Source organism: Saccostrea cucullata, unplaced genomic scaffold, assembly GCF_032062105.1.
Source record: "Saccostrea cucullata isolate Sc308-1 unplaced genomic scaffold, CSIRO_AGI_Scuc_v1 ctg2727, whole genome shotgun sequence".
Classification (NCBI taxonomy): domain Eukaryota; kingdom Metazoa; phylum Mollusca; class Bivalvia; order Ostreida; family Ostreidae; genus Saccostrea; species Saccostrea cuccullata.
In genome coordinates, this window is record NW_026939025.1 from 26,792 (window position 1) to 39,487 (window position 12,696).

General features: G+C 34.5%; 1 protein-coding gene across 1 annotated transcript in view; it reads left to right on the forward strand.

The window, feature by feature from the left end:
* Nucleotides 1–1,089: 1,089 nt before the first annotated feature.
* The window catches only part of LOC134252132 (choline O-acetyltransferase-like), a gene marked incomplete at its 3' end in the record, with an annotated part of 60,012 nt that continues 48,405 nt past the window's right edge, over nucleotides 1,090–12,696 (forward strand). The window contains exon 1 of the mRNA XM_062734569.1: nucleotides 1,090–1,311. Within this exon, the coding sequence (XP_062590553.1) occupies nucleotides 1,231–1,311 (81 nt within the window). The remainder of the gene's footprint in view (nucleotides 1,312–12,696) is intronic.

Here is a 12,696-nt window from a genome sequence, read left to right on the forward strand (position 1 = left end):
ATATAGCAATTCATATAGAAATATTAAATAAAAATCTCCCTTAGCGTTTTGATAATGTATTGTATGCGGTGGATTTAAAAGTTTCAGGTGAAGAAACTGAAGATGTATATTTTAAAATTGAACAATTGTTTGTTGAATGATCAACTATACGGTGTTTACATGTGTATTTGGCGTTTGTAAAAAGATCCTTATACTAGTAATTCATATATGATATAAAATGAATTTGTTTATTTGTGATCATATGATTGCAATATCAGTGGGACCAAAACTGTTGATAGAGAAATTCAAAAATAATTTTTACCAAGAGATGTTTGTAAAACACTAATGCCCATCCCCAAAATTGGAATTTTTCCAAGTCCAAGGGGTATAACTCTATCAAAAATGGCGCAAAACAGAACTTGACCTAGATATTCAGCTTATAAATCTATATACCAAATTTTATTTCAATTACGTGCAACCTCTTGCGAAGAAAATGAAGGAAAGTGCAAATACTAGTAATTGGAATTTTTCTAGGTTCAAGGGGCATAACTCTGACAATAATGGTGCGATTGTACCCAAAACAGAACTTGACCTAGATATACAGCTTATAAATCTTTATACCAAATTTCATTTCAATTATGTGCAACCTCTGTGAAGGAAATTAACGACAACTGCAAATTATTTGAATTTTTCTAAGTCCAAGGGGCATAACTGTCAAAAAAGCGCGATCGTACCCAAAACAGAAATTGACCTAGATATTCAGCTGGTAAATCTGTATACCAAATATCATTTCAGTATATGCAACGGTTGAGAAGAAAATGAACGGAAACTAAATGGACCGACAGACCGACCGACCAACAGACAGCAGCAAAGCAATATGCCCTCCCTTCTTCGAAGGGGGGCATATAAATATATACCCCCTGGTATATGAAGACTTTTAATATATTTTTTTAAATTTATATATGCTTGAAATGCAAATAACTGTCGCTTTGAAAAAAAAAAGAACATAAAATAATCACTCGTATTAGAATTTCAACGGTTAAGAAGAAATTTGTAATTGATGAAAATATATCTTAAATATTTCAGTGTTTCCAATTTCAGATCATGTACATGTAGAAAAGAGGATTCAGCTATCATGGATTGACAACTTGAAATCAATGATTGTTCGCTCATTACAAACATTGTTATTTATGTAATGTGTATATATTCACACCGAATCGAGTCCAAGGATTCAAGAAATTCTACAACATTATGTCAACACGACATGTCAAGGAGTATGTTAAAAGAGTAGCATCCATTGACCAAGAACAGTATCCATGTTGGGATTTGAGCGTGAGTTTTACTTTTATAATAATTTATCTGATACCAATAAGTACATTTTGATTTTAACTAATGTAGATTTATAATTTATGTCTCTCTATCTCTGTTTAAGAGTATTTGAACTGGAATCAAAAGTTTTTAGGCTCTTATATTAATTATTAAACACAATGGTAGTGTTTCAACCCCATTCTTAAAGCTGTAACACTTTTTTCTGACCAAAGTACAGAACACCTGTTTGACTATTATCAAGGTTTAACTTCTTGCTAGCCCTAATGAGTGAATAATGTCATTTATTATATAGCTAATAAATGTCTCTAATAAAATACTACCAAAAATCTAAAGAATTTTGGCGTTCAATATCTTGACGTTTTATTGAACGCTGAGTTTGTATTACGTATACGAGTATGCCCGAAACATTCCGAATACGAGCGTTCAATGTCGAACGCTCCTTTGTAAGCAAAAAAGTCGTCTGTTCAAATTCTCAGAGTTAAAGAAAGGAAGTGGCATCTAGGTAAGATTTATTTATTTTTTACACAATAATGAAATTATTCATTTAAAAATTAGTACGTATTAGACCCATTAAAACTTCAATAAGCAAATCGCAACGCTCGGTAGGGTCATCGGAATGATGCGATATTGAACACTTACAGGACAGGCATAAATTTGAAATCTGATACTAAAAAATCATTAATCTGAGTTTTTTAGTTGGAATAATTATTATAAATTATGAGTAAATGTTTTAGCTATATAGTAAAGGAGTTACTTAACTTATATTGGTGAATATTGGCACTCATTGGCTGTACAACTGCACTCGCAAGCTCGTGCATGTGTACAGCCAAATCCTGCCAATGCCACTCGCAAGCTCGTGCATGTGTACAGCCAACTCCTGCCAATATTCACCAATATAAGTTCAATAACCATATAAAACTGCATGTCAAGCAATTAGAAATAATCGCACTTATACTCTGAAGGTAGGGTAAAGGTCAAATATGGTCCCTTATTTGATGCAAAAATAAGAGCATTGGTAAAATTGTGATAGTTTGTAGTTAAGAACTAAAATTGATGCTTGCTTTAAAACCAGCACTAATTCGGATTCAAAACTTACATGGAAGCCATTAGAGGGTGCAGAGGTAGGACATTTTTCCGAATTTTCTCAATTTTGGTAGAATTTCATCATATTTTGGATACTTTTCTCTTCAGAAAACAGAGCACAAGTTTGCCTATCTGTGATTTTTACAAATAAACTGCATCTGATAATAGTTGATGAAATATATATAAATTTGGTAGATAGTCAAGCTTTTGCTCTTTGTTTTCCGAAACAAATTGTTCTGTAATATCAATGAAAATTCGAAAATTGACCTATTTTGTGACCTCTCTGTGACATCTGCATATTTCAAAACTTAGAACCAATGCTCATTTTGTGGCAGGGATGACAACAGGTTTCTATCTATGAATAAACTGTTACGTCAATCTGAAAGACACCCAAAATTAGGGGCCAAAAACGGGTCATTATCTATCTTGTCCTCTTCGCCTAATTCACCGCAAATTCAATATCATTGTAAACAAATATAAAGCGTCAAGCGGTTTGATACGTTTTTATGTAAGTCATGACCTAAGCAACATAGGTTATAAGACATTTAATATGAACTTTTTTCGCAATCAAATGACGTGTTACAACCAAAATAAAGTTAAATTGGTATTGTAATGACGTTGCCAACAAAGAAATATCGGCATTAATATTTTAGTTTTAAAGAAATACGTTTTTTATTCCTTTCTTTCTATTGTGCTGTCTGTAAACAGTTTGAACACAGTAAAATGTTAATAGCTGCAAAGTTTTAGATATATTCGTAGTATTCACTATAAGCTTTGATTTGTCCATATTATGCTGTATGCCGACTCAAACACAAATATCGGGAGTATATCCAGATATAAAAATGACAACAGCCTCAACAGGTTTTGCAAGATATGACATTTCTAAAATCAAAAGACATATTAATTATTTTGCATCTACTTTAAAGTCTCTGAATTTCAGTTTTAAAAAGGATACCTTATCTTACATACAGACATGTATCACAGCGACGATCAGGTCATTTTCTGACTGAATATGTGTTATTTTGTTGAAAGGTAGAGTGACTTGTAAAAAAAATGGCGTCGGTTCTTTGTTTGCCGCTTACTGCATGTATATATAAATTTAATTAAGTAATTTTGTAGAACTTTTGACATTTCTTGATAGGTTTTAGAGTTCCATGCTTTACCACTGGTGTTTCTGATTTTTTTTTTTTAATTGTGGATGGGAACAAAATAAAAAAAGAACTTTTATATAGGTTTTTTGTGACTGATTAGGGCGGATAATTTAGTTGATTATAGCCGAGTTTAATTTCAAGTTCTGTGATTTTTACTTTCTCCGTGGTTCATCAACTTTTATTAGGTCACCTGAGTAACTCAGGTGACCAATTGCTATCCGTTTTCGTCCCTCGTCGTCCGTCGTGTGTTAACATTTGAACATTTTCTGCTTCTTCTCTGAAACCACTGAACCAATTTCAAACAAATTTGGTATACAACATCTATGGGTGAAGGGAAACAAAAATTATGAATTTTATGGTCCTGGGGCCTGAGGGATGGGGCCAAAACCACCAAAATTACTGCAATCTTTAAAAATCTTCTTCTTTACTCCTGGACATCAAGCAGGCAAACTGTTGGCATGAATGTAATAAGCATAGAGTCTTGTTCCAAAATTGTGAAATTCATGGCCCCAGCGTCAGGGGTTCTTGTGCTAGGGTGGGGCTATATAGATTATATAGTGTATATGCATTATTTTTTAGAAAATCTTCTCTGCTTCTGGGTATTAAATAAAATAATTAAGTACATAGTTATAATGAGCAAGAGTGCCTCTTCCAAAATTGTGAATTTTATGGCCCCAGGGTCAGGGGTTCTTGTGTTAGGGTGGGGCTCTATTGATCATATTGTGAAAATACATTAATTCTTTGAAAATCTTCTTCTTTGCTCCTGGGTATTAAATAAACTTATTAAGAACATAGTTATGATGAGAAAGAGTGCTTCTTCCAAAATTTGAATTTTATGGCCCCAGGGTCAGGGGTTCTGGTGTCAGGGCGGGGCTCTATTGATTATATAGTGAAAATGCATTAATTCTTTAAAAAACCTTTTCTCTGCTACTGGGTATTAAATAAACTAACTAAGTACATAGTTATGATGAGCAAGAGTGCTTCTTCCAAACTTGTGAATTTTATGGCCCCAGGGTCAGGGGTTCTGGTGTTAGGGTGGGGCTCTATTGATTATATAGTGAAAATGCATTTATTCTTTGAAAATCTTCTTCTCTGCTCCTGAGTATTAAATAAATTAAGCACATAGTTACATGTATGATGAGCAAGAGTTCTTCCAAAATTGTGAATTTTATGGCCCCATGGTCAGGGGTTCTGGTACTCTGGTATTAATTCTTTGAAAATCTTTTCCTTTGCTCCTGGGTTTTATGCCAATGATCCAAGTATATATATATATATATATATATAATTTTATTTATGATGAAGAAAGGTGCATCTAGCAAAATCGTTATTTTTTAATGCCCCCTGGGGGGGGGGGGGGTTACATAGTCTGAAAATAAATTAATGCTTCGAAATCTGCTCTTTAGTATTAATCAACTGTTTTGTTATAAAATTTGCAAAATTTTGAAATATATGGCCCCAGAGTCAGTGGTTCCTTTGGGGTGAGGTGCACAACTGGTTATAAAGTGGAAGTGCATTTTCTCTTTGTTACTTTTATCTGCCTCTGGGTATTAAGTAAATAGAGTAAGCATGCTAGGTTTATAATTATGATAAGCCATGGTGCCTCTTTCAAAATTGTGAATTGTGAATTTCATGGCCAATTTTAATTGTTTGAAATTTGTTACACGATACTCAGGTGACCTATAAGGCCCGTGAGCCTCTTGTCGTACAAATTCTTAATTTATTGTTTTTCAATTGTTTAACGTCCCTGTCAAGAACGATTCACATATATGGAAACGCCACCACTTGACCGCGGAGAGGTGCAAATTTTTAACCTATATTCGGCACTCTTGCAATTGGCCATTGAGCAGGAGATGTTTTTTCGTGCCAGCATCTACTGCGACACGGGACCTCGGTTTATACAGTATCACCCGAAGGGCCTTTCTCCAACTCCCACAGTGGGAGTCGAACCGGCTAATTTAAGAAACAACTCATTACTATGCGATACAAGAGCAGACGCCCTTCTAATGCGCCACGCGGGCAGCTAATAAAAAATATTGTAATTTAAACGTTAAAGCTGACATGAACTCTTAAAAAGTCATCATTTTTCATCTTTGTACGACTTACTACATTCCTGTACGCCTTTGTCCGCCATATTTCTTCGATTCCGCCATATTTAATTGAAAATTTTTGGTCACCTGTACCTGCTATATATAGCTTTGTATGATTGCTTCACTTGAGTGATTTTCTAGCCTGACTGTCGACATGTACACATCTCCGATAACAAAGTTTTTAGAAGTCCATAAACTTACCAAATACATGTTTGAAAAGTAAAAATTCAACAAAAAATAGAACTATACCGAGAATTAAATTATTTTTGAATGCATTTGCTGCAATATAGAAAATAATCTAACACGGAATACTTACATGTACATCAAACACCCATGCAGGACGAGAAAACGCGTCAAACGCAGTGATAAAAAACATTTACCTGACTACTGCTATCGTTACAGGAATGTGCACATGTCGAAAGAATTATCCTATTTTACTTTTATTGAAAAATGCATCTCAGAAGTCATGTAATCCATTGCTAACTTAACAGTAAAAGATGCTTGGACACACGTGGCCCATGCCGATCATTTTATTTGGTCAGGGAAAATATCAAAGGTTGAAAGCTCAGTGGGGTTGATTGAAGAAAAAGTATTTTTTTTCAAAAATAAACATTACTCTTGTCTGTACATATTGTAAATAAAATTTACGATTAAATACATGGTTTAACTTCATCAAATTCATAAAAAAGCAGGCATTATTACATTTGTACGAATCATTCACCTTTTGAAGATATTTTCCCGTGATATGAAGGGGTGGGGGGGGGCTGATAAAACATGCATAACACTCTCATAAAAATAATGTAAGAAAAACGTCTGAAACAGATTGGATTTCTTTATGATCAATTATTATCAAATAAATACTGTGTATTGGCTTTATTAGACCTAATATAATTTGATTTAAAGTTATTTATAATTTTATGCACTATGAAAGAAAAAGTGAGCACGTTCACATACCCCACGCTCCCCCAGAAGTCGAAGTGCTGAAATTCCCAGAAAAAAATAAAGGAATCGTAAGTTCCTTGTAATATGCACATCTATGCACATTGTGTCCTAAATATCTGCAAAGTTTGACGAAATTGTGTACAGCGGTTTATGAGGAGTTGCGTTGAAAAACTGCTCACCTCTATATTCAAGATATGGCCAAAATATAAATGTAAAAGTGCGGACATTCCCGAAATATAAAGAATTCGGAATTTCCTGGCGATATGCAAATCTACACACACACATTGTCTCCTATAAATATCTGAAAAGTTCGACAAAACTCTGTACAGTGGTTTATGAGAAGTTGAACTGACCAAAAAAAAAAAAAAAAAGACTGACTGACGGGTCAAAAACATTATACCTCACGCGTGGGGTATAATAAACGAGTTTGATTCTTTGGTACAACGATAATGAAAATAGAATTTAATGTGAATTAAATTTTTTTAGACATAAATAATTAATGATTATTAGAAAAAGCATATAGGAAGAGAGAGTAAACTCCTCGTGAGAATTCCACATTCTACCTAAAACTAGCTTTTTAAAAACTCTCTTTTCTGTTGTCCAAGTTCGACACATACGTTTGAGAAGACATTCGAGAGAGTTCCCAATGTTCCCATTCCTGTGATTTATATTTCACGTTTATTATATCCCCCGCCTGAAAAGTGGGAGGTAATCGTTATGTCCGTTCGTCTGTCTGTTACGCTCTGGGATACCCATCTCTTACCCGCAAATCCTCTTACACCACTTAGAGAAATTTAATGAAACTTTCAAAGAATCTTAAGTTTATTACATATTACCATTATGCACCTCCTATTTTACTTTTTGATCTGACACGTATGGGTTTAGCGAAATATGGACTTTGCATTATAACCATATGGGAGGCAGGGGGTATCATTTAGTGAGTTCATTGCTCATAATACATGTACGTCTAGTTTCTCTTTCAATTTGGGCGTTTGGGTAAATTTCCTGTCCAAAGTAAAATTATTCAATTTATGAAGTTCGACATCCCGCCTGAAAAAAATCCTTGATCTGTCCTAAGGCATAATAAATGGTACAGCGCAAAGTGCGTAGGATTTAATACCTATCATTGCCCCAACGGGTGGTTACAGAGAGAGAGAGAAAGACAGAGAGAGTTCAATATACAAAAAAATAAATAATCATTATCCGTATTCAACCAGTGTCACGTATCCCTACCCTAGCTTTTAAAATTATCTCCCAAATTCACCTACAGAAATTATTTATATATATAAAAAAAAATACCTAGACTATCAGGCAGGGATACTGAAATCTCGAAATACTTCCTGTAACAACAGAATTATAAAACAATTACATTCCTCAAAATGCACATACTTTGTGGTCGGAGTGACACATTTAAAAAAAAATCTCAAAACTGAATTCGGCAGAAATGTCTGTCTTTCAAGAATATTTAAATAACGGTCATGTCAATTATTTTTGTATGCCCCCCCCCCCCGTCCAAAAAATCAAATGCCTAAATGTCAATCTGAACAGGGGATGGCCTTTCTCCGTGTGTGTATGTGTTAGAAAATGTATAGATAATGTATAGATGTACACATAAAAATTTGTATTCTGGTTAATTGCTTTTAAGATTTGAAGTAAATTTTAGCCGTACATCAAATTACTTTGTTTAGATTTGAGATTAGTACTAAAATAATCAGTTATAATTGACAAATGAATTTTGCGACGCAAACCAACTGCAGACTATATACATGACTTTGTATAGAATGTATATTAGAACTACATGTAGATAAACAATTCACAATTATAGCTTATGAACATCAGTTATAATATCCCCCCCTTTCAGCCGCGCAAATACCAAATAACTTCTCTTTCCACTTTTGATATTTTCCCTGACCAAAATCTGATCAGCACGGGCTAAGTGTATCGTCGTGCTAGTGTGTACGGAGTAATGAGTGTGTTTACTATTGAGTTTTTATGAAGTTTATTTCTTTTTTGTGATGCATATTTCAATAAATGGAATTCAGGGTGTATTTCACTTGACTTGTGCACATCTTCGAACCTATGCAGTAACCTTATTACCAGGTATGGGTACGTTTACAGCGTTCGAGGCGTTTTCTCGATATGCATCAATTGCATAGGACCTGCATATCAAAGACGTTGGTTGTTTTGTTCCATTCAAATGATATAATTTCAAAATGTGTTTGCAAATTTTGCTGCTTTTTATTTCAAGTTTATTCTGCATAAATTGGCGCACTGTAAAAATACGTACTCATCCAAACTTGCATTTTTTTCTTTTGATTCAAATCAATAATCATTCAAAAATATTATTATTATGTTGTTTATTTTGTTTTTGAAATGTCTTGATCACCTCAGGTGTTCTCATATGCTTTACCATCGGAGATGTGCACAAGTCGATACCCAATCCAAAAAATCATTCAAGTGTAAAGAGCGCATTGGGGTATACATCGTTACAATGAGACAAGGTATCTGAAAGAAATATGGCGGAATACGGCTAGAGTTGGTATGAAACAAGTCGTACATAGATGAAAATGTTGCGTTTTTAAGAATTCATGTCAGCTTTAAGTGTGTCTGGGAAAGCATGCACCGGAAAGAAGATACTGATGTGTGTCTGTTTTTTGTGGTAAATAACAGTAAACAGTTTCTCTTCATTTTGAGAAATAAGGACGTCCAAAAATGATACACTCTGTAGTCTTTCTTTTATAGTAAAATTAAAATATCATATGGATTAAGCTCATTATCGGCCGCAGCAGCGGCCAATCTATTTGTGGTTGTGTTAGAAAGTGCACATGGGGAAATGAGATGTTATTATTTTATTAGTTCATTAAAATAATTCTCAAATGATAACATGTATAAAATTATACGTAAAATATTTTGAAATCTTGCTTTAAACGAAGTTTTAATCGTTGTTATTATGTTTCAATTTCATTATCATTTCGCATCAGATGATTAATAATTTATGGTTAAATAAAAAGAGTTTATAATAGGTACTCCACATCCAGGGAGTGTGTAAGATACGAAAGGAAATCGTCGTGATTTTCCGGATAATAATGACGTGCACGTAATAAAAGTGCATGGTGAATAAAAAATTGAAAAGTTGCTCAACTAGTAAAAACTTGTTTGAAAATCCTACAGCTGCCAATGACACAAAGATTATCTTTATACATTTTGCACCGCGCCATGCAGCATAGCCTACTCTGCAGAAACCATATAGGCATTATCATGTGACAAATAACCAGGGTATCAGCACGTGGTATATAATCATCTTTATTTTGATAACAATAGTTTCTCATATCATAGGCGTCAGAACCCGGGGGAGAGGGGGGTTAGCTCCCCCCACTGTTTTTGCAAATATATACATTTATATAAGGCATTGAAAATTGGGGTTTACCAATTTTTGTTGGTTTAGCCCCCCCCCCCCACCCCACCCCACCCCATCCCACTTTTGATTTGCTTCCGACGCCCATGCATATTCATCATAGACTTTTTTTTACATCGATAAATCCATTGGATGAGCAAATGCACTACAATTTCTAGTTTAAAATATATTTTATTTATTGAATTGGATTGGACAGCAGGCATGATACAAAAATTTCTATCAATTTTTAAAAAAATATTTATCTATTTATTTTGCTTTGAAGACGGCCAGAAATAAAAATGATCACTATTTCAGCTTTGAATATCCTGTTCATTTCTTGCACGAATGCTTTGAATTGTGAAAGGACTTTTTTGACATGTTAAATATGTTTGCGGCCGATTTGATGCTTTGCATCAATTAACTTGTTGAAATTGTAAAAGATTACTGTGTTAACGTTGCTTTCATTCAAAATAATGAAACGGTCATAAAGACATATTTCCCTATTCCCCTGTGGCTGAATCGAACTGTTCTCTTATTTTCTCATGAAGTGTATTTTCTATCTATCCTAAAGTTCATGTAAGAGTAACGTAATTCGGAGCAATTCCTGTGCCCATTTCCATTTTTTTGATTTGGAATTTTTTTAAAATTCTCCAGAATTACCAATTTTAGTTACCATGGCAACATTATTAATCAAAATAAAAAAAGTAAGAAAAAACAATTATGTATCTCATTCTTGTCTATTTGCATGTCACATTATATTAAAATCAGACTAAAACTGTATTTGAAGTGGCATTTGGAAAATTTTTAGTAACCATGGCAACATCGTTCATCGAAATCAAAGACCAATAAATGAATATAGGATCTCACATGATTTGTAGTTGAATATGACTTTTATCCAACGAGTTGTGTGTTTTATACATGTATAAAAACACACAACGAGTTGGATAAAAATCATATATAACTACAAATCATGTGAGATTCTTTTTATCCAATGTTATTTTAAATCACTAACAATGTTTTTCAGGTTTCATAGGACTCCACAGGCGCGGATCCAGAAATTTTTTCCAGGGGGGTCCACCCCAGTCCAAAAAAAACTCCAATCCCAGAAATTTCTTGACAAGCAAGGGGGGTGGGGGGTGAGTGGTGACTTCTATTGCCTCAATTCTTTCACTTTTCATACCCATTTCACACATATTCCCGTTTACCAGAGGGGGTCAGCGTTTTCCAGGGGGGGTTCATGGTAACTTTTTTCTTCTTTTAGTATATACATTTTTTAACCTGGTAAATTCCAGGGGGGGTCCTGACCCCCCCCCCCCCCCCCGACCCCCCTCTAGATCCGCGCATGCTCCACATCATTTTACTTCATCACCCTAACGCAAAACCCATTGTGACGCCACAACTGTGTGATACGAAAACGATATCATATGAGCTATATCAACAGGATAAAGGGGTAAACATGGGATAAAATGTGTATCTTACTATAGTCTACTTGCTTGCCAAGTTATATTGAAATCAAAACTGTAGGAGGAGCATTTTGAAAGTATTTCACAGAAATTTCTATTTTTAGTAACCATGGCAACACCGTTCAATGAAATTGAAGAATTATGTATCTTTGTGCAGTCTACTTGTGTGCCAAGTCACATTGAAATCAGACTGAAACTAAGAGGAGTAGCATTTTGAAAAATTGTTTACAGACAGACAGGTGGACGGACGGACGGACGACGGACGCATTACTATTGCATAAGCTCTTCTGGCCTCTGACCAGTAAAGCTAACAACTGAGAAAATGAGTGAACGGTTCGATTCAGCCGCCGATGAAAACTTTTAATTCAAATGGAAAATATCTCATGATTGTTTTCTCATTTGGAATGTTAGCAGTTGTAACGGGAAAAGTATGGTGTCAATCAGGGGCTTTATAGTCCCCTACCGGTGAAAATGGACTATTATAATAGGTTTCCTCTTAGTATGCCGTCCGCTATCTTATCCTCCGTCCATCTCTCTGTCTGCCTGTCAGTCTGTCCCATTTGGTTTTCCCCACTTTTTTTTCTAAACGCTTGCACATTTTAAGTAGATTTTTGTTATGTGAGTGTATTTTGATGAGTTACAGATCAACAGTGCATTTAGTTCCGCTTCATTGATTTTGACGGATTTATGGTATTTTAAATTTTTTTATACAGTAATACGCTTTAAATTCGGGTTCGTGTGGCACTTAAATAATATTCCAAATATTTTATTAGGTTAATAGCATACACAACCTCAAAAATGTTTGTTAAATTACTTTGGTAGTTATTTTCAATGCAAATCTTACATATCTGTATGAGTGAAAAATTCTCGAATGGGGCGTTAAACCATATACAACAAGAAATCTGTGAGCCAAGGCTCACTAGTAATACCCCCGCTCTGATGTGAATAAACACTATCATGTTAATAATATAAAAAAGATAAACTACGGGCAGATGCACAGAAAAATATGAAGTTGACACCAGATTCACATAAAAATTAATCCCACCATATGGCATGCCTCAACAAAGAGTGTACTAAAATTTCATGCATCTGCTATGAATAGTTGATGAGAAAACTGCGACGAAAATTTGTAATGTATGAAACGAACAGACGCACAGACAAACAGGAAGCTGACATCGGATTTGAACAAAAATGTATCCCACTATATTGCATGCCTTAGGAAAGATTTCGTTAAACTTTCAAACATCTGCGATGAGCAGTTGCTGAGA